General features: G+C 42.2%; 1 protein-coding gene across 1 annotated transcript in view; it reads left to right on the forward strand.

Moving 5' to 3' along the window:
• The window catches only part of Myo1d (myosin ID), a 290,093-nt gene that overhangs the window by 169,781 nt on the left and 97,745 nt on the right, over window positions 1–22,567 (forward strand). Inside the window, exons 17-20 of the mRNA XM_041665567.1 lie at window positions 1,713–1,936; window positions 8,531–8,675; window positions 9,376–9,480; window positions 17,040–17,153. Of these exons, the coding sequence (XP_041521501.1) occupies window positions 1,713–1,936; window positions 8,531–8,675; window positions 9,376–9,480; window positions 17,040–17,153 (588 nt within the window). The remainder of the gene's footprint in view (window positions 1–1,712; window positions 1,937–8,530; window positions 8,676–9,375; window positions 9,481–17,039; window positions 17,154–22,567) is intronic.

A 22,567-nucleotide genomic window follows, 5' to 3' on the forward strand; every position in this document is an offset into this window, starting at 1 on the left:
TCCTGGAATGTTTTTAAAGAATCTAACCAAAACTGTTTAAGAAAAAGCTTTATAAAATACTTCTTGGAAATTAAAAGATTGACTTTGTATGGAGAATGGGCACCAAGAAAACATTAATTTCTCCCCTCTGAAAAGCAAAGCCACAAACAGTATGAAACTTTAGCTTTGTCTAAGAAATTGAATCACACACTTCCACCCTCTAATTGTGTTCCTTTGGTTTCTCAAGATACCAAAGAAGGGGCCTTTATTTTAGCACTTGGGTGGGGGCGTAGCACAGCCATCTGTACAGCACATTCAGCTACAGGAAGGAGCCGCAGAGACTAAAAAGGGCTGCTGTGCCGACACCACGTGAGAGAATGAGATGGTTTTCATCGCCTCGTTGTCTTCCAGCGCTGTTGATACATGAACTCTAGATTCCCATCACACGTTGCTCACACACCATGTTTCCCTTATGTATTGCGGTTTTTCTTGACCCATCGGGCTCCTTTGATAACCTCCTCCCATGTGGTATGCAAACCAATCTGCGTGTGCACACCGTGCCACGGGCTGCAGAGGGAAAGCACTACCAGCACATGGCCAACACTGAGTCTGCAGGAAGACGGACTCAAAACAACTAAACAAAAGAACTGGTGCAAAGGTGTCTTGGGAGAATTTGGGGAGCACAGATGGGGATTCAAGAAGAAATGCAGGAAACCTGAGAGAGACTGGAGAACACACACTAGTAGGTTTTAAATTCAGGGTTGAAACCATTGTCCCTTTCGGGTCAGGGACAAGGAGGGGAATAAGACAAGTAGCCCAAGGACAGGACTGGGTGGTAAAGCAGAGCAGTGACCGGGGGTAGTGTGTTGAAGAAAAAGTGGGAAGTCATTTGAGATCACAAGGACTCTGCAGCAGACAAGAACAGAAAAGGGAAACAGTAGGGAAGAAAGCAGATTTGGTGGTTGAGAGACTGTATAGGGTAAAAGCCCTTGGTCAAAGATTACATCAAATTCAGCTTTGTTCAAGAGATTATATTTACTCAAGACAAAATAGGAGTACCTGGATACAGGATCTTAGGGGAGAAATAAGTATCTCTGATTTGATGCTTGGTCTTTTATATTGCCTGATCAACTTCCGAGTTGCTGAAATAAACAAGAAAACTTCATATGATATTGATGATCTCTCTGGCCCTTTCCCCCTGGAATATATTAAATTCTCAGGACTTTATCTCATGCCTAGAGAGGGTGGGAGCGTAGGCTTTGCGTAAGTAAATCCGGTTGCAAACCCAAAGTGGCGTTCCACTTAGCACCGGTGAGTGTGATCTGTGTAAAACTCCGTTTCCTGAAGCACTGGAGATGCGTATGGCGCTTGGCTCTGACTCATCTTACTTGACTTCAGCTTTCCCAAAATATTTATCTATCTACAGATACTTGCATTTTGGTTTTCTCCATTTCGTGACAATAAAGTTAAAACTGCCTTAAATACCACACACACTTCTCTGTAGAATTATGAGCGGCTAGGTCCTGGTTGGGGAGAGGCGGGTAGTTTGACCATGATTCCCAGCGCCATCTATTGGCGGTAGGTGGAATCAACAGACTTTGTCTTTGTTTCATTCACCAAGCAGGTTGCCAGCCCAGCTGGTTAAGCGGAGGAACCATCTGTAATGCCAAAGTCACCTACTACTCTACTCAGTCAGCCAGCAACATTTTCGGTTTTCTTTCTCTGTCTTGAAGGTGTGGCGTGGCACCCTGGCCCGAATGCGGTACAAGAGGACCAAGGCAGCTCTGACAATAATCAGGTACTACCGACGCTATAAAGTGAAGTCGTACATCGACGAGGTATCCAGACGCTTCCACGGGGTCAAGACCATGAGAGACTATGGGAAGCATGTGAAGTGGCCCACCCCACCAAAAGTCCTGCGCCGCTTCGAGGAGGCCCTGCAGTCGATTTTCAATAGGTAAAAACTTGGCAAATGCCACATTCCTGTGCAGTGGCACACTCCCAAATCCTCGGCCGTGGCATTGGCTCGGATCTTTGCTGCTGTGACATTTACCTCTCCTTCTATCTTGTGTTTGATCGATTTTGTTTTCAAAGGGCATCTGCTTACCTCTCAAAGTAATGGAACTGCCAACGTGTTTTTCCTGTAGCACTTGACAGCAGCATGCCACAACTCCTGGATCTAAGCCACGTTTAAGATAAACTACCAGCATGCTGTCCCCCACTTCCTGTCATTAGCAAAAAACATAAATAACTTTCTTAAAAGCAACACACATACCTCAAACTAGCAAGTCGCATTGATCCTATGAGAGCCGCAGCTCAGTCCAGCTGTGCCTTAGACTCAGGAGCTCCTGAAGCCCTGATGCCGTAGGTCCACTCTGTTTGATGGACCTGAGCATGGGGCCCAGACAGGTCCACTCTGTTTGATGGACCTGAGCATGGGGCCCAGGCCTTTAACAGTTCCCCGGTGGCTTGAAAGTGCAGCGAAGGGAGAAAACAACTATTTTAAGCCATGCTTCTTTTTTTTCTTAAATAAATACTCAGGGAAACATTTGGACCTTCTCAACCGATTTTTTTTTATGACCTGCCCTGAATCTAAGAGTGTCTTTGCCTAAGCCCTTCCTCCTCATTTTGAGCTTGTTTGTTGACAGCATGCATGCAGCAGAGACAGTTGCCCCTGCAGTGTCTTCAGAGAATTCTCCAGGCCCCCTGTAGACACTAGATTCTCAAGCTTCTAACATAGGATGCTTTCGTACTTTCTTTCTTTTTCTTTTTCTTTTCTTTTTTCTTTCTTTTTTTTTTTTGAGATAGGCTGTCTCTGTTATGTAATTCTGGCTGTCCTGTATTTTCCTATATAAACCAGGCTGACTTCAAGCTCACAGAGATTCACCTGCTCCTGCCTCCCAAGTGCTGGACTTAAAGGCATGTGAAACATGCCTGTCCATGTTGTAGCACTTTAGTAGAATCTGTATTCTTTAACCATATCTGCACTTCTATACATAATACAACCTAATTATTCTGTATATGGTTGTTATTGCTGTGTTGTTTAGGGAGTAATAAGACAGAAAATCTCTACCGGTGTTCATCAGAGTTGCAGCCATTGTTGACACAACTCTACTAACCATCTGCAGCCAGTTGAGCTCAAGGATACAGATGTGAAGTACTGCTGGTATCTAGTGCTGTCTTAAACTATGATCATCTGGGGACATTAGCCAAACAGATCCCAAATGTAGTCATGTGATATAATTGCTTTTAAAATACACTACTTGATATTCTGAATGTAGAAGAACTACTTTTAATTGTATGCTGAATCAGACTTCCATCTTCATTAATAGACTGTTTGGAAAGATAGAGAAGTCACATGACAGGAGACTCATGAATATGCATCTTATTTGTACTTTATAAAAACCATAAAAATGCAGAACTGTTGGTGCAGGCCCACAGCCGTAACTACTTAGGAAGTTGGAGTAGGAGGATCTCAAGTTCTTGGGTAAGTTAGACCCTGCCTGGAAAGATAAAAGGAGGATTAAGGACATGGTTAGATGGTAGAGTGCTTGCCTAGCATGCACAAGGTCTAAATTCAGTAATTGAGTCCTCAGTGCCACAAAGGGAGGATATAAAGAGGACAAACAATATAAAATTAGTGAAAGTAAAGGAAACAACTCTCAGTTGTCAGATACAACACTGAAAGTAACTTTGGGGGAAAATATTAGTTAACTCTGTGTGTGTGTGTGTGTGTGTGTGTGTGTGTGTGTGTGTGAGAGAGAGAGAGAGAGAGAGAGAGAGAGAGAGAGAGAGAGAGAGAGAATATCTCATATGTCATAGGGTAGCCTTTAACTTGCTATATAGTCAAGGCTTACCTTTACCATCTTCTCTTCCTGCCTCTCATTTCCAAGTGATGGGTTTCCAGGTGTGCGTCATGATTTATGTGTTGCAGCCATCAACTGCCAATAGCTCTTTACCTAAGGGTAGGGCCTCATGACCCCTCCCTCATCCACGATAGAATTTTGACTGGCTTGATCCTGTGCAGGTTCAAGTTCATAAATACAACGGCCCTCTCATGTCCAGAACACGATATGTTGCAACACTCCTCCTCATCCTTCAGCTCCTACGTTCTTTCCACCCCTTCTTCCATAATGTTCCCTGAGCCTTTGGGGAGGGAGTAGTGTAGACGTCCTAGTTAGGGCTGAGCATTCAATGTCACTTATTTTTATACCTTGGCCAGTTATAAATACCTGCATTAGCCACTGCCCACTGCAAAAAAGAAACTTCTCTGACCGAAGTTGAAAGCAGCACAAATCTATAAGTATAAACGTATATTTAGAAAGCAATTTGACAGCATGACCATTTCGAGAAACAACAATAGTCAGTTCCCCTCTGGGGCCTATTACCTCCCCAGCCACAGGCTTTTGACCAACTTTACAGTGGTACTCATAAACTCTCTCCTGTGGAGACTGCCTCAAATCTAGTCAGAAAGGGATTGGTTGCCTCCGTGATAATCAATGCCAGTGGTTTAGTGGGCACATCTTGCCTGGTGGATAGTATTGTAGCATGGAGGTTCCCCCATGGGGTAAGACCGTTGATGTCTTTTCTCCCCCAGTGGCCTGCATAGCACCTCCTAGCACTATAAAAGCTAGCCATCAGGGAGGAAGTTTCCCAGTCAGTTCCGAGCTCATTTCTCTATGTTCAGCAACCAGTGTATGCAGGGTCTTCAGCAGCAGGGTCACCAACTACTTATGGTGGGCAACCTTGAGAAACAGCAATAGCCTATGTTATCAGTAGGGAGGGCTGGAACCCCCTTGATGGAGAACTCATGGGGAGGTATCCCATACCTGGCACTGAAGTACCACTTACTAATGCATGCCCTCTGTGCGTAGCATTTCTACACCTACAGGGTACTTTCATCCAAACCTTTTGCCCCCAGCGTGCCCCTCTTCTTTCATGTCTTATGGATTCTCCTTCTCCCCTCTCCCCAGTAAAGTCCCCCCACCATAGTCTTTTCTGGCTTCCTGACCTCTATGGACACGCCTTGTTAAATACATAAATCTAAGAATTTGAAATTAGGATCCAGATATGAAAAAAGAACATGGACGTTTGCCTTTTTGAGTCTGTGTTCTCTCACTTGGTGTAATATTTTCCAGTTCCATCCATTTTCTCACAGATTTCATAATTTCATTTTTCTTTATAGTTGAATAAAATTTTGGTGTGTGTGTACATACTACATCTTCAGTATTCACGAGTTGTTGGGCACCTAGGTAGATTCCATTTCCTGGCTGTTGTAAGCACTGAACGTGGATATGCAAGTATCTCTGTAATCAGATGTGGAGTCCTTTGGGTGTATGCCCAAGAGTGATACAGCTAGTTCATCTGGTAGTTCTGTTTTGGAAAACGTCCACACTGATTTCCATAGCAGCCACACCAGTTTATACCCCCTGTTTAATATTTGTGATGACTGCAAATGATAGTGATTAATTTCACATTGTACCCTGGCCTAAGAAGGCCTCTTTTTTAGATTTTGATGTTTTACTTTAAGTCTGGAACTGGTTAATTTGTATATAATTAAATTTGCTCATCCAGCAAATAGTTACTGAACACCTAGTGTTTTGCAGGTACTAACAAGGCTTCCAGGGACACAGTGACAATGGGAAAGAATGGGAATGACAGTCCCAGCCTCCTCAAACGGGTCATAGTTGATGAATACATAAGAATACTGTTTTTTCTCCTCCCCCTCTTCCGAATGAATCTTGCCATTTGTATTCTTCTAGTCAGGCAAACCTTTTCTGTAAAGGGCCTGTAGTATTTTAGGCTATGCAGGCTACATATGGTCTCTCACATAGTCTTTGTTTTGTTAAACGTGTAAAAATGTAAAGACTTCTCTGAGCTCACAAGCAGAATAAAAACAGACCTTGAGCCAGATTTGAAACAAGCTGTAGTTTATGAACCCCTGATCTTGAATGTTTTGTTCTGTGGGATTCTGTGAGATATGTGTTAAAGGATTCTAGTGTTATTGTTGGGCTTGTTGTGAGTTTCTAGAATCTCCATATGTGCTAATTGTATTATTTTGTTTTCAGTGCTTTGTTTGTTTTTGTTTGTTTGTTTTGAGAGAGAGTCTCATAACCTGAACTATCCTTAAACTCCATTATGTAGCGAAGGATGACCTTGATCTTCTGATCCTCCTGCCTCTTCCTCCTAAGTACTGATCTATGGGCATGTGCCGTCAAGCCTTGTTCTTTCTAGTTGTGTTAGGATAATTCCTTTCCTCACAGTAACTTTTTGTGGCTGAGCCTGCTTTGTGCCCAGTTTTGGCCCTTTCCTGTCATTAGGCAAGTGGTCTTTATGGCTGCCTACCTGAAGTTATGTATTGTGGTTTGTATGACAAGAATAATAAGCCAGATGATTCTCACCATGGCTGAACAGGTCAAATGCCTGAAACTCAAGTGTGCTTCTGTGCTGAGGGTCTCTAGTCAGGTGTGAGTCTTGTCTTGGGCCACTGTGGGAAGTAAAGCAGAGACAGGGTGGCCAGACACATGGTAAGAAAGAGAGCAGCAGTCAGATTAAAGTCTCTCCCACCAGCGGTGCCGTCTGTAGCTCTCTGGCCCACTGGAGCCCTTGTTCAGCAAACCGCTTAGTGCTGGAGGGTCTGCCTGTTGCCTGTCACCATTGTTCTTAACTTTGACCACTATTACTCTTCTAGCCTCTTGGCAAAGACCTCAGAGCAGTCTGAGCACTGGTAGGCCATAAATGCTCAAGTAGGGGCGGGAGGTAGTGGGACACGGGGCACAGCTCTCACTGTAGGGCTGGGCCTGTGTGTTTTCTTAGTGTTTTGTAATCTACCATGGTTGGCTGACTCCAACAGCCATGAACTCACTACAACCATCAACTCCTGCCTTTGCTCCCAGCCCTGCCACTCAGGTCTCAACATCTTCTGGGTCTTGCCATAAAACCTATCCCTGCAAGTTCATCTCCCTGTATTGAGCACAGTGGTCCACACGGAACGGAACCTGCTTCATGTCTGCCCGTCTTCACAGCCACTGTGTTGACATTTCCTGTTCTCATAGCTGTATAGGTTTTCTGTTAATCTTTTATTAGTCGCTTATTTAAGTGTACATTTTTATTTTAGTTGCAGCTTACTCTAGTATTCCATAGGAACATAGTTTAAGAACCATTGACCTTGATTATTCATTCAATTAAAGACAGTCCATTGTGCTTTTAGCCTCCTTGATTGGCACTACCATGGCAGAAAAAGAGAACAGACATGTCATGTGAGGCAGATTGCTGCTAAGAGCATAAAATTCCTTCTATTATTCTTCTCAACCAGGAATATTCTTGGTTTATGTTTGCAGATGCCAATGCCCAAAACAAAAACACTGGAGGCATCCTTAAACTTGCTCTGTCCCAACAATCTAATCCATCCACAAATACCATTGGCCTTCCACCAGAATACATCTAGATCAACCCTTGCCTTTGCCTCCATCCCCAGCTCCCTGACCTGAGTCACATTCCTCTGCTGTGTGTTTTATCGAAGTAACCTCCTAACAGATCTTCTGAACCCTAGCCTACAGCAATGACAATGATCTTATATGTGTCAGGTCTTCCGGTCTCTGTGCAGAACCGTTCAGGGGTGCCTCACCTCATGAAGAGGAGAGATCAGAGTCCTGATGGTGCCCTCGTGACTCTGGATTCATTTAGCCCTTAGCTCGCCCTCAAACCTTTCTCTTCCTTTCCCTACCCATGCTGCTTCAGCTTCTCAGGATCCCAGACTTCCCCATAACTCACCAAGCAGGCCCTGTCTCGGAGCCCTTCCACTACTGTGGTCCCTGCTGGTATGCTCCTGCTCAACTGTTCATATGTCTGGCATCTATCCTTGCCAAAAGACCCTTCATAGCCACCCATGTAAACACCACCATACCCATGCCTTCCTTCCGGGGCCTCTCTGCCCTCTTCCCATGATCCCTCTCATAGCAGGTTTCCAGTCCCCTTCACACACCCACATGTATTTTTTATTGTCCGTTACTCCATAAAGCACCTGGAAGAAAGTTCCTTGAAGTGATTTGCTTTTCAGTGTGTCCCCTACATAGAGCAGGACCTGGACTTTCTTGGTGCCTAGGATACAGTTAGATGAATGATGAATCCACATTTCTGTGACCTACAATTGACAGAGGTTGAGTGTCGTGTATTGAAAATACTTGGGACTAGAAGTGTGGTTTTTAGACTGTTGAGGCCTTCAGTTTTTCGCAGATCTTGTTGGTTGAGTGGTACTCGGGAAGTTTGAGACTTGAAGGTATTTAGGATATCTGGTTGTTTTGTGCCCAACTAGTATTGTAAAAGCCAGAAGCCACTGAGTTCTAGTCACTTCAGAGCACACAGACAATAATGTGGTTACAAAATTTCTATCTACAGAAAACAGTTTTGTCAACTTCTGTATATATTTTGTAATCATCTTTACATTTTTTTAGCATAATGTACAGTTATTTCATGCTTCTTAATGACAGCTTGAACTCTTGGGGAGTGAATGAGTGTCTAAAGCCTCTACATCTTGCTTATTTGCTTATAGATGGAGAGCATCCCGACTCATCAAGACGATACCTGCTTCAGACCTTTCCCAAGTCAGGGCCAAGGTTGCAGCCATGGAAATGTTGAAAGGTCAAAGAGCAGACCTTGGGCTCCAGAGGGCCTGGGAAGGCAACTATCTTGCTTCGGTAAGTCCAGGTGGACAATGGGAATTCATGCAACTCTGCAAAGAATGTTTCCCTAAGAATCTACAGAAAGGAGGCTGGATGCTCGAGGCCGGGGTTCCAGCCCCAGCACTGTAAAACAAAATCAATACTTTACAGAGAGATGTTTTAAGAAACTAAATAGTTTCTCTGAGAGGTGTTAAATTAAAAGATTTTTGTTGCTTTTAAATGTATAATACTTGATGTATCATCTGCTTAGAAGAGGGTTATAGCCACATAAATTAGCATAGTCTGTAACCTGACCCTTGACCTCCTCAACCTTTCCTTGAATTATTCAGCAGCCATTTTTTTTAAGACATGGTCTTTCTACATAGCTCTGACTGTCCTGTAATTTACTATGTATACCAGACTGGTCTGAGACTCAACAGAGATCCGCCTGCCTCTGCCTCCTGAGTGCTGAGATTAAAAGTGTGTGTCACAAGACCCGGCTTCAGCAGCCTTTTTATTTATATTATTTCCAACGCTCTATTTCATCTTCTCTCTTGTTGCCTAATTTAAAGTTTTTAATGGGACCTTTGCTATGGTAACACCCTTTGTGAGTCTAACATCTGGGTGAGAGGGTAAAAGGAGTGCTGTGAAACTCTAGGTGTAGTTCTAACGCCATATACTGAGCCATTTCCTTATCACGTACAGTGAAGAACTCTCCTGTTCTTTGTTCTTTCAGAAGCCAGATACACCCCAGACCTCGGGCACCTTCATGCCAGTCGCTAATGAACTAAAACGTAAAGACAAATATATGAACGTCCTCTTTTCCTGTCATGTCCGGAAGGTAAGATGTTCTTAAAAGTCTGTCTTGACTGAGAGGAAACACACATGGGCTGCAGTGAAAACTTGTATTCCCATGTAGCTGGGTGCAGCCCAGTGAGCTCAGCCCACCTGTGCTGAAGATATGTTGAAAAGACTGACATGACCATCTTAGAGTTAGGCTAGGGAAGCCTTCCTGAGGGAAAGGTATAGTCTTGCATAACTACTTTTTATTTTTTATTTTTGAGAGATCTTATATAGCCAAGGCTGGCCTCAGAATCACTATGTAGGCAAGGGTAGGCTTGAACTCCTTCCTAATCTCCCTGCCTCTGCCTCTCCGGTGCTGTCTTCAGATGTGTGCCACCATGCCCAGCTTGATCAGCATTTCTTTTTAAACAAGTTGTGTGCTTCATTGAGGTATGGGATTTGTACTTTACTATATGTGTGTCCTTCACAGCAAATACCTGTAAGCAGAGACTGTTCTTTTACTTCCTGGCTGCCCGTACCCAAATAACCACACAGAAGCTGTATTAATTATAATAATTAACACTATTTGGCTGATGGCTCAAGCATATTTCTAGCTAGCTCTTACATCTTAAATTAACCCATTTTCTATTAATCTATGTATCGCCACAAGGCTGTGGCTTACTGGTAAGGTTTTGGCATATTTCTCCTTTAGCAGCTACATGGCATCTCTTTGACTTTGCCTACTCTCTCTACATATATATATATATATATATATATATATATATATATATATATATAATCTGTTCAGATTTCCAACCTTGGCTTATTTTGCCCTGCTATAGGCCAAAGCAGCTTCTATATTAGACAATAGTAATAAAATATATTCACAGCATACAGAGGGGATCCCATATCACTACCAGTCTGCTCTTTATTATTTACTGCCTTTTACACAAGTGTCATTGCTACTTTAAAAACTAGATTTGGAGGGGATGGAGAAATGGCTCAGCAGTTTAGACATTTGCTGCTCTTCCAGAGAACCTGAGTTTGGTTCTCAGCACCTATGTCAGGCAGCTCACCATCACCTGTAATTCCAACTTCCGGGGCATCTGATGCCACTGGCCTTCATGGGCTCCTGCACTCATAGACACATACCATACATGGTCACACATGCAGACACATAATTTTATAATTTTAAAATAGAAGAAATTAGAGTAATTATAAAGAAGTTTGTAAAGTAATCCCAATACAGTTCCATATATTAATGAAGCCATGCATTAGCATAACAAAAGATACTATTGTAAATAAAGACACCATACAAAGAAGAAATCTAAAAAGTTAGCAAGGATCTCAGAACAAACACTTCGTTTCAAATCTTAAGAAAAATATTTAGTTCCAGTATATGATTTAGATCAGAGAAATAAAATATGGTTTTCCAGCTCTAAGTCTGGCACTTTGAAATATTGTTAGTAAGGAGTGTTTGCAGGGATTTAGGGGAACACTGTTGCCTGGAGTATAAGATAGTTTTGAGTGGGCAATTGGACAGAGCTATCAAAATGTTAAATGTTCACACCTGATTACTCCAAAACTCGACAACTCAGATTTACCTTTCAAGTATATTTCTACGGATATGAGTTCTACTAGTGGCTAATAAAAGTTGGTTTAGTAAATTGTGACCGTACACAGTAAGGCTACAGTGTGGCCATTTTAAATAAACAGACATGTGGGAAGAGAAGGGACAAGAAGTATTAAACAACAGTGTTTAAGATAGTGAATATCAGTAAGGAAGAAGCAAAGATCCCTGAAATACAAGAAGAGGTGAGATGAGCTGGGATGTAGCAGTGGCAGAGGGCTAGCTCAGTGTGTGCAAGGCTACATTCCATCCCCCACACCACAGAAGAAATGGGGCAAAGTAAAGAGAGTGGCCACATTAGAAGCCAGTGTCCCAGGGCGGTCCATGGATGAGAATTAGAAAGGACTGAGACAGACCTCCAGAGGACAGAGTAGAAGAAAAGACAAGGCTGCATGAAAAGAATTCCTGGGATCTTTGGAGGGTCTGGTTCAGACATCAGGTATACTGCTCAGACATGTACAGAGGAAACCACTATAGGTTGGGCAAGGACTACCACCCCCAAAGGGGAGGAGGTCACAGTGCTGGTGCTCAGTTAGGTCACACCGAGCCTGAACTCTGCATCCAGACTAGAGACCTCAGGAGCACCAGAGAGAGCACTAACAAGAACCTGCAGCAGTACGGAAAACGATTAGCCCTTCTTGTCCTCTTGAACAAACCTGAAAAGCACTTCTGGAAAGGGTCAAAGGTCTCTAAATGGCCTAATACCACATGAGGAAAAGTTCCAAAGCTTTTATAGAATATCCAGCATTCAGAGGTAAAAGTCAGAGTGCATGACATCCATCAACAAGCTTACAAACAAGACCTTGAATTCAGTCATCCAAAAAGGCACAGACCAGATCATTAAGGCAATTATTGACATTTTATTTTATATATTCCAAAAGCTAGAGGAAAAATTGTACATGTTTAATAAATACCTTGAAGACTTTTAAATGACTTATAATTGAACTTACAAACGTAAAAAATATGAAAGAAAAATGCAATCAATAGAATTAACAGTATATTAGACCCTGCAGAAGAAAGATGAGTGGGTTTGAAATGGCTCAGCTAGGAAAGGTGTTTGCTGCCCAATCCTGGTGTGAAAGGAGATGAAGGACTCCACAGAGATGTCCTCCAGTGCCCACATGTGCACCTTGGCACAGGCACACACAAGAAAAATAGACTGACAATTTCTTTAAAAGAAAACTCACGGAATTTGAAGAGATAGCAATAAAACTACCCAAAACTAAACACGCATAAAACAGCAAGATGTAATTTAAAGAAAGCATTAAAAAAAAGATCTTACGGCTATCTATCTTCATGTGGCACCCATGTAAATAGACTTGAAGACCCTGGTGCTGTCTTTAAAGAGAGAGGGAAGAAAGGAGGGAGGATGGATATAGAAAGAGGAAGGGAGGGGGGTCTGAAGTATTGAAGAAAGAACAGTTAACCTAGAATTGAATGCCCAGTAAATATATCAAGAACTACAGTGACAAAGACTTTTCCAGGAACATCTGAAGGTGAGTACTGAGGAAGAGTTAGAAGACATGTTCAAGCAGGAAGGAGAAAAGAAAATGTATAAGGTTTTGTGCTCTACATAGAGTAGAATAGTATCAGTAGAAAATCATGGAGCTGAAGAGATGGCTCAGTAGTTAAGAGCACCAGCTTCTCTTCCAGAGGTCCTGAGTTCAATTCCCAGCACCCACATGGCAGTTCATAACTGTCTATAAATGTAGTTCCTTGCAAGCCAATGGCCTCTTCTGGTGTGTAGACATACATGCAGAAAAATATCATGTACATAAATATATAAATAAATCTATTTAGAAAGGAAGGAAGGAAGGAAAGAAGGAAGGAAGGAAGGAAGGAAGGAAGGAAGGAAGGAAAATCACACATTGTAACTGTGTTGTATAAATCCTGGCAAAACCAAAAGAGTAACAAAGCTAGTTGTTGCTAAGGAGTCAAGAAAGATACTTGACTGGAGAGATGGCTCTGTAGTTAAAGATCACTGCTGCTCCTCTTCCAGGACCAGAGTTTATTCCCAGCACCCACATGGTGGTGGCTTACAACTGCCTGTAAGTCCAGTTCCAGGATAACCAGAGCCCTCTTCTGACCTCCATGGACACCAGACATATATTGGATGCACATACATATGCACATGCAGGCAAAACACACATATGCATAAAATAAATCTTAGAAAAGAAAGAAATTGAGAGGTGAGAATGTGGGGCTTAGTGGTAGGAAAAATGGAGAATTGTCGGACTGGAAGCAAAGGATAAACAGGACAAATAAATAAGCTGAAAGATGGTCAATTTAGACCTAACCCTATTGACCATTATATTAAATGTCAACGGTCTGGCTACCACAATTGAAAGGAAATGTTGTGCCCTCTTGCCCCACGGAAGCTTTCACCATCCGGGAAGCTCTCCAAACCTCCAAGGTTCATGGAGGTTCCATAACATAGGCAGAATTGTTTAAATCATAGTTGGCTGGTAATTAGTGTAGTCCCTAGCCTTAGCCTTTCTCTTCTCTCCGATGTGGCTGGGGAGGAGAGCTGCTGAATGGAAGTTCAGCCTTCTAATCATGCCTTGGCCTCCATGATTCCTATTCAAGGGCTTTGTGAACTCTGTATTGGGAGCCAGGAACAACAATACAAGTTGAACATTCAGAACCTGAAATGTTGTGAAGTCTGAACATCTTGAGTTCTGGCATGACATTCAGAATGTTTCAGGTTTTGCAGTGTCGAGGTCAGCGTTTGAACATTCTATGAACAACAGGACATCAGACTTAGAAAGTTTGCAGTATCATCAGCTGGTCTCTACACTCCAGACTCTAGTTCTGAACTCTGAAATTCAGGAACTCTGTTTTATTAAATACACCTAAGGTTAATGACACAATCAGAAGAAGACTTGCTATCCAGATGTACACACTCACACAAAAAGTTTCAGTCATATTTCCTGTTTGTGGATACAACTCAGGAACGCACCTGTACGTTTTACCCACTCCCATTTCTGATGCATGGCACCTGGCAGTCAGAATAGAGAGTCAGGTGGTTCTGAGAATTTGGCCATCTGTAGAAAAGCTTGGTATGATGCCCCTCATTCCAGGGAGGACAGTTTAATGCCTGACATTTTCACCCTGGTACTGATGAATAAAAACTGAAGAATTCTTACTGATGGCCCTGTATTTCTAAGTTTAATATAAAATACCCTTCTTCAATGCCGGGCGATGGTGGCGCATGCCTTTAATCCCAGCACTCGGGAGGCAGAGGCAGGCGGATCTCTGTGAGTTCGAGACCAGTCTGGTCTACAGAGTTAGTTCCAGGACAGGCTCCAAAGCCACAAGAGAAACCCTGTCTCGAAAAACCAAAAAAAAAATAAAATAAAATAAAATAAAAAATAAATAAATAAAAATGCCCTTCTTCATGCTTGCTCAGATAATGTCTTCTGTAGAATCTTTCAGTTCCAAAAGTACACCAAGGCGAACTTGATACACTTCCAAAAGGCCCTTCTCTTCATGCTTTGGTTATTTTGAAGCAGCTGCTTTCCACTAACGCCAGTTATTATACCATGTTCTTTAAGGTGAGAGCCTACTGTGTAGGGCTCCTCTCGCCACTCTGCTTGCTCTGCTCTGCCTCGCAGCTTATCTCTGACCCCCTGTGGAAACAACTGAACCTGTGAGCAGCTACCTTAAAGTGCTTCTGGAAAGCAGAAGGCTAGGGGTTTTTTCCTAGGGTGAGGATTTTAACTTTGGGTCCAAAAAATAAGGTGAAGTCTTATCTAATTCTGAGTCTGCAATCCTGCTTTGCTGTTCCTTTGAGAAGATAAATATGAAATAAGAATAGTTCCCATTCTGTAGTGGTATTAAGCAGGAATTCACCTATGTATGTTGAATGTTTTCCTTTCTGTGTCGATACAGCCACGTTAAGCAATCTACAGCTTTTTTTGCTGTTAGACATGATGTCTTTCTCACTTACCTGATCCAAGTTTTAAGATGATTTGAGTTGCTGAAACAGAAGGTAAATATTTGTTAGTCTCTGTAGAAACTGCGTTTTGTTCATATAAAATATTTCTGAACAGCTTCAGTACAATCTCTGCTTTGAGGGTTTCCTTTCCTTCTTTTTAGATTAACTCATGTAGCATCAGAAGAACATGTGGCCTTTTTGTCTCAACAAGATCAAATGATCTTGTCAGATCGGGTAACAGGGTTTTAAAATTATATCCTTTTGTACCTCATTTGTTTGTTCCTCCATATGACTCCATAAAGATGAGGGTATTATTTCTACCTTTTATTCAGGTTCTTTGCTAGATGTTCTGCATAATACAAGGTTGATGAAAATGATGGTGAATGTTCTCCAAACTGGCTTCTATAGAATATTGAATGTTAATAGGTATTTGTTTTAAAAAGGATTACATAGATTAAATGTACTGTGGCAATGCTGGGCTAAGCATACTGTTTAAATGCAAAAGCCTCAGAACCTCTAATAACTTTCTAGGCTGTGGATATCCTAGTGGGAGCTGTCGTTTGCAGTGCGTATCCAGCCAGCCAGACCATGAAACCCTTTCTTTCACAAACTTCTGCATAAAGCCAGTGCTGTGCAGAACAGCTAAGTGGATCTCCACACTCAGTGCTTCAGATCTTCTCGGAAGTGCCAGTTGTCTGTCCTGGCAAAAACAGATGCTATGCAAAGTTATCCTCCGAGAACACAAACTATACGCTTATCACGTAGATTCTATTTTAATCATAGGCACAACTTTCTGTCATGTTGAAGACTGAAAAATATGCTTTTATTATATAATAAATGTTTAGAGAATTGACTAATGGCTAAAACCAAGGCAAAGGGGATAAGGTAAATTTCCATGTCAAGCTTGAATTTTACTTTGCTACTCTTTCTATCTGTAGTGCCCTGCCCTGCCCTGCCCTGCCCTGCCCTGCCCTGCCCTGCCCTGCCCTTCCCTAGTGCAGCTATCTGAATATCCTACCAAAGCAGTGTTTTCAGTTAACCCCTCACTTCTTTGTCGATATCTTAAGTGAGAATTGGGGGTGTGTGCAAAGAATGTAGAGAATCTGTGTGAATGCCATGATGACACGGTGTACACAATATGCCTTCCGTCGGGGTTGAGGCTTCCTGTGCTTGTTTTGTTTTGTCTACTTGTCTTTCTCAGCCAGTGAAAAGCTTGACACTGTACAGGTTTAGAAAAATGTTGGAGCTGGAGAGAGAGCGCAGAGGCAGCTCACAGCTGCCTGTACCTCCAATTCCAGACCAACACTCTCTGACCTTCAAGGGCACTTGCATCCACATGGTGCAATAAACTCACGCAGACACACATGCATACGTTGAATAAATGAATAAATAAATAAACCTGTTTTTAAATGTTAATCCAGGTATCTAGATTAAAATATTATTTGAACTATCCTAACAAATAACTAGCCACAATTTGTACAGTCTGCCATGGTTAATTTTATCTCTTGGGGAAACAAAGTATCTGTAAATTAGGGCAGTCTCTGACCTTCTGTCTAGTAAAGTAGCGCTCAGCAGAAACATGTATATATTTTCATAATATCATTCTTGTCTTCTTCGAATTTTTATTTTCATTTATTGCTCTCATCACCAAATACTAATCTTAGGTTCTTATGATAGCCCAGGGCTTCAGGCATAAACAGTATCAATTAAATTATTTGTTAATTACTGATAAAAAAAAAATCCCTTATCAGACAGTTGATTCCCAGAACCTTTTCTCCCTGTCTGTGGGTAGCTGTATTCACTTCCTTGAAGGGGTCTGCAGTTCGTATTTCTAGTCCCCAAATTCTACATTTGCTGTGTTTTCCCTGTAATTAAACATTGTATTGCCAAACTCTACACACCTGGAAACTACTGTTCCTTTGAAATAGAGCCATCTGTGATGACCTTCTACTGAGATTTCATCCCCATGCTCACCCACCTCTGAACCTAGGTATTTCCAAACACGACGTTTTTATGAGCTACTATGGTTTATTGGTTTGTTTTCTTACAGGTGAATCGATTTAGTAAGGTAGAAGACAGAGCAATTTTTGTCACTGACCGTCACCTGTATAAAATGGACCCCACTAAGCAGTACAAAGTGATGAAGACTATCCCTCTGTATAATGTAAGTATGCATCAAATAAAGGACTCCTGTTTTGTAGACAGAGGCTGATGGGCTAACCATGCAACCTCTGTGGCTTTGGTGATCCCAAGTCTCTTGGAATCTTACACCAATTTTGTGTTGTACCAAAGCACAGTTTTCTATAAAAGGATTCCAAGTTTCTGATAAAGTAACTAAAAAAATTTTTAAGGCTAAGAGCAATGGTTCTGCACTAAGCATGATGGCACAAGCCTTTAATCCCAGCACTCAGGAGGCAGAAGCAGATGAATCTCTGTGAGTTCGAGGCCAGCCTGGTCTACAAAGGGAGTTCCAGTACAGCCAAAGCTGTTACACAGAGGAACCCTGCCTCAAAAACCACACACACATACACACAGAGAAGTTGTTCTGGGTTCAGAGTTTCTGATAGAGTGACTAAAGCATTTTTTTAACAGCGGCTCTCTGTGACATCTATTCCTACTGTAACATATTGTTCAAATGTGCTTGTCCTTATACATGATGCATTTTCTTATTTGCTTTTATAATGATGTGTGTCCATGTGGGTACACGTGGAAGTCAGGTGTCATTCCACAGGAACCATCGAGAGTTTCACTGACCTAGAGCTCACCAACTAGGCTAGGCTGGCTGACCAGTGAACCCCCCAGGATCCTCCTATCTCCACTTCCCCAGTGCTGGAATTATAAATGCTCACCACTGTGCCCAGCTTCTTTATGTGAGCTCTGGAGCTTGAACTCAGGTCTATATGCTTGTGTGGCAGGCACTGTACTGACTGAGCTAGCTCCCAGCTCTACTTCTATAAAAATCAAGTAGAAAAATCAGTAGAAAGTTACTACTTTTACTTATTTTCTCTCTCTCTCTCTTTTTAACTACTAAGCCCTCTCCCCAGCCCCAACTACTACTATTTTAAATATGAGATTTGTGTAGCTCCTAAAAGTCAGTTTTTTACCAATATATTTTACAACATTAATTTATTGGTTGTATAATTTCTGATCTGAGTCCACTCTGTAGCTCATCATTATACCTGGGCTTTCAAATCTATAATCACTTTGTTCTGAAACGTGAAATTTGTTGGTTATCTTCCTGAATCTCAATATGAAATTTCATTTTGTTGTTGTTGTTTTTGACACAGGGTCTTGCTTGTCTTGTGAGTTGATGTGAACCTTCAGAGTGTACACCACCACATCTGGCTCAGATTTTTTTTTCCTGTTTAACAGTGTTAGTTTTACATGTGTCTGCACTGATTCTGTAGAAAGCTTTTAATAAACTACTGGGTCTTCTCTGTGGGGCAATTTTTCTGTCCACTAGTTCTTAAATAGGGACTCTGCATTTATGCAGTGCTAGGGTCTGTGAGGAGTATTACTAAAGATTATTTTAAGTCCCTTTGGTCCCTGGAAAAAGAAATAGGAAGCATATTGTTTCATGGCTTCAATTTGTGACTTCTGAGCTCCTTTGGTAAGGGACAAAAGGGACCAAGCTTTCCTGGCTGTGCTGAATGACTCCTGCATTTATGAATAGCCTGTGTCATTGGGGTTGGGATTTGACTTACTGTGGTGCCCTTCCCTCTCCCCCCCCACCCTACCACACACGTACACCTCATTTCTTTTCAATAGAAAGGCCAATGGATTGAAGCTAAGAAAAGACTTTAGATGGTATATAACCTTCTTAGCCAAGACCTGCAATCTTATATATCAACCACAATTTAAGCCTAACAGCTTGCAGACTTAGAGTAGGAGGGAGAGGAGGGCAGACGAGGGAGAAAATTATACTTTGTCAAAGTCTAAGGAAGTATGAAGCCAAACAAAAATAAATCATGGTATGGGATTTATTTCTTTGCCTTTGTTCCTGTTAAAGGGAACCCATCAAGGTCATGATATAAATTCAAAAAATAGCTAAACAACTCTTTAAACTGAAATGTCTTTTTTATTTTTAGAGTTTTTTATGTATGTGTATAAGTGTGTATCTTTGTATGAATGTGTGCATATGCATCCCTGGTGTCCACAGAGTCCAGAGAGGGAGTTGTGTGCCAACCGATGTGTGTGTTCAGATCGTTAAGAGCAGTGTGTGCTCTTAACCACTGAGCTGTCGCTCTAGCCCCCATCTTCCTTTTTGCATTGACTATCAATAAAAACTGTAAAACAAGTTTACATTTATAGTCATTTCCCATAAACATTGTCAATGGAACTAACAACATACTATCATAAAGCTGATGACATTTAACTACTGCTCTAGGAAGGTAGAGGTCTGAGGGACGGATCCCCAGTGTTGCGGATGTTCTCAGGGGTCCACCCATGGCACTTTGTATCCCCGTGCCATTTTTGCGCACACCATCCTAATTTCCAGCAGCCTTCATCTTTCTCAGGCCTCTGCCTCAGCTGGAGCCCCTGCTTCCTCACATAGATGGAGATGCAGTGAGCAATGGGTGTGGGGGTGTCCTACCCCAGCTCCATTTCTCATTACCAGGATCATCTCCCAGCGCTTCCCCGCAGAGCCAACTGCAGTTGCCCACAGGAGTGGCTGCCTCTCTTCTGACCTAGGTCCCTCTTCCTTGCCATTGTCTGTGGCCTCCCAGATCAACCTTGCTTGCTCATCAGTCTTTGCTTCTGAGAGGAACTAACTTCAGAACGATGGAGTGGCTGCCTCCTCCAAAGCTGGGTACAAAGGGGGACCTCCAAATGTAGCATAAAGTTTTGTTTTATTTTTGGTCTTGAAATAAATATGACAAAATGTTAAGCCTGAGTATTTTATTGTCTTTAGGTTGTTCACGTTCTAGCTCTCTTAGATATGGAGCCTTTAACTGCTTCAGTTTTAAAATATTTTTAAATGCCTTTGGGGCTATATATGTTCATATTTAAGAATGGTTTGAGCTGAATTTTACTTTTTATGTGATACTAGCCTTGCTTTAATTTCTGTTGTGAGGTCCTCTTAAAGCCATATGTCGTTTAGTGGTGTTGTTTCCCAGATGGTGATTTATGGTGTTGGAGTGTGTGTGTTCCGTGGGGAGATTTCATCTCCTCAGTACTCGTTAGTGTCACACCTACCGTAAATTCAGTGTTCCACGTGTCCTTTTCTGGTTTCTGTACCATGGTCTATCAGTCTACTGGTTATCCTTGTACCAATTACTATTCTTACTACAGTAATTTCCCAGGTCCCTTCCTTTCACGTTCATAGCATCTGGCTGGGGCTGTGTCTCAATAGTAAAGTCCTTGACATGCGTGTGAGAGGCCTAGATTGATCCACGGTACTGCAAGTCAATACAGAATTCACCCCATTCCAACCTAACTCTTGTTCACCACACCACAGGAAGAGAGGGGAGTTGAAGCTGGTGACACAGGGAAGCCTGTCAGGAGGGGCACAGACACTCACATGCAGTCTCGGGCATGACCTGTTGATTCCTCTACTCCTTGGGAACCACTGACTGTTCTGTCTCTCCAGTTGGACCTTCACTTGGCAATAAGCATTTAGGGCTCCCTGTGTCTTTCTGTGGCCGGTGGCTCCTATTTTTTCACTATTGTCTTAGGTAGGGTTTTCTATGGCTATGAAGAGACACCATGACCATGGCAACTCTGAAGAAAGCTTTTAATTGGAGTGACTCGCTTACAGTTCCAGAGGTTCAGTCCATTATCGTCATGACGGGGAGCGTGGCAGCGTGCAGACAGACGTAGTGCTGGAGCTGAGACTGCTACATCTTGCAGGCGACAGGAAGTCAACTGGGCAGTATCCTGAGTATAGGAAGCCTCAGAGTCCATCCCCACAGGAACATGTGTCCCCCAACAAGGCTACACCCACTCCAACAAAGCCACATCTCCTAATAGTTCCACTCCCTTTGGGGGCCATTTTCTTTCTAACCACCATACGTATATTCTATTATTTGGAGATCCCACAATGTATTTTTGCATTTACTATCTTGACACAGTTGAATAAATACCTAGGAGTGCACTTATTCAGTCACAGATAAGACTCAGCTTAGCTTTGTAAGAACTGCCAGTTTTCTTCCAACATGGCTGTGCCGTTTTGTATTCTAAGCGGAATCAGGGTGCCTATTTCTTCACATTCTCACTGTGTGATATTTCACCATTCTAATATGTGTATAGCTATATAATGTATTTTTATTACCCTAAAATATATAATTCAGTATTCACTGAGTCTCTATCTTTAACCACAAGAACCACCTCCCTACTCTCTGTTGGTTTGTATTAAGGTGGTAAAGACTTTTTTTTATCTATAAACCTAAGCAAATTTATTTAAAGATGCATTTGGCACCTTTCCCCCCCTCTGACTAGCAAGCACTGTACACCGATTTGTCATTTAACAGTGGCTCTGGTCAATCATCCCAGGAAAGATAAAAACAGGACGTCATGGCAGAGCCTCGAGAATATTTTCAGCAAACACTGTCCCCGCAATGACATAGTCACATAATAGTAAAAGTGATCTGAGAGAGAAGCATTTAAGTTGCAGGTGACTCCTTTAGTAGCTAAGTGGCTTTGTATGCACAAACACTGCAGGCATGGGTTAGAGTTTCAGCCAGCTGCAATCTGTGTTGCTATCAAATCAGCATCTTCCCTCGCGGGCACGTTCCTGTGCCATATTTGCATACTGTGCTTTCAAATTAGAGCGCTAGTTCCAATGCATTTGTCCAAAAAGGTTCAGATTTTTGCAAGGGACAGTGCAGTCAGGAGTTGAGGATTTTGTGAATCTGAGAGGCTTGTGGTTGCTGCTATTTGATAGGAGAACAAAGGAAAGATATTACATTACCTGTATAGTTAGCGATGCTGAGTCCAATGCTTTGATCACCACCTCTGCCTCTGAGAATTATCCTGGGAAATCAAGGTTAAGTTGATGGAAAAGATTGCTCTCCGTGGCTATGGCATGTTGTTTAAGTAAATAAATAAATGCTTCTGCCATTCAGGTTCATGTAGACACTGGTGCACCCAGACCAGCGCTCGGGAAGGAGGTTGCCGAGATTAAGCGTAATTTACATAAGCATTAAATCTGCTTGCTGCTTTTGAATAAGCTGAAACACTTGGCCTGAGTGCCACGGAAATTCTTTCGCCCTCCTTTTGTTGGTGAATGTTAGTTTTGCCTGGTGAATTAGTCTGAAAATGTTTGACTCTGCCCATTAATGTTGTTTTGATATAGACCCTTTTATCAGTATAGGCTTGAGGGTTAAGGAAGAAGCCAATTAATTACGCTCATCCCTCCTTTGGTTCTGTGTGAAATACAAAACAAACAGGGAAGAGGAAAGGGACAATTATCTGAACTGATGTGCAGGTTCCGTAGAGCTCAATGGGCTATAATTACGCCGGGCTCCATGCTTTATTACTCTGTTTGACGTGGCTTGCTAGAAAGATTTCCTTCTGTTTGGGAGATTGATTGTCCTTTTAACGTGTACAGGAGGTGAGCCTTGTTGAAATCTATCCACC

The sequence above is a fragment of the Microtus oregoni genome, unplaced genomic scaffold (genome assembly GCF_018167655.1).
Source record: "Microtus oregoni isolate MIOR12 unplaced genomic scaffold, Mior012 000015F_ref0000493, whole genome shotgun sequence".
Classification (NCBI taxonomy): Eukaryota; Metazoa; Chordata; class Mammalia; order Rodentia; family Cricetidae; genus Microtus; species Microtus oregoni.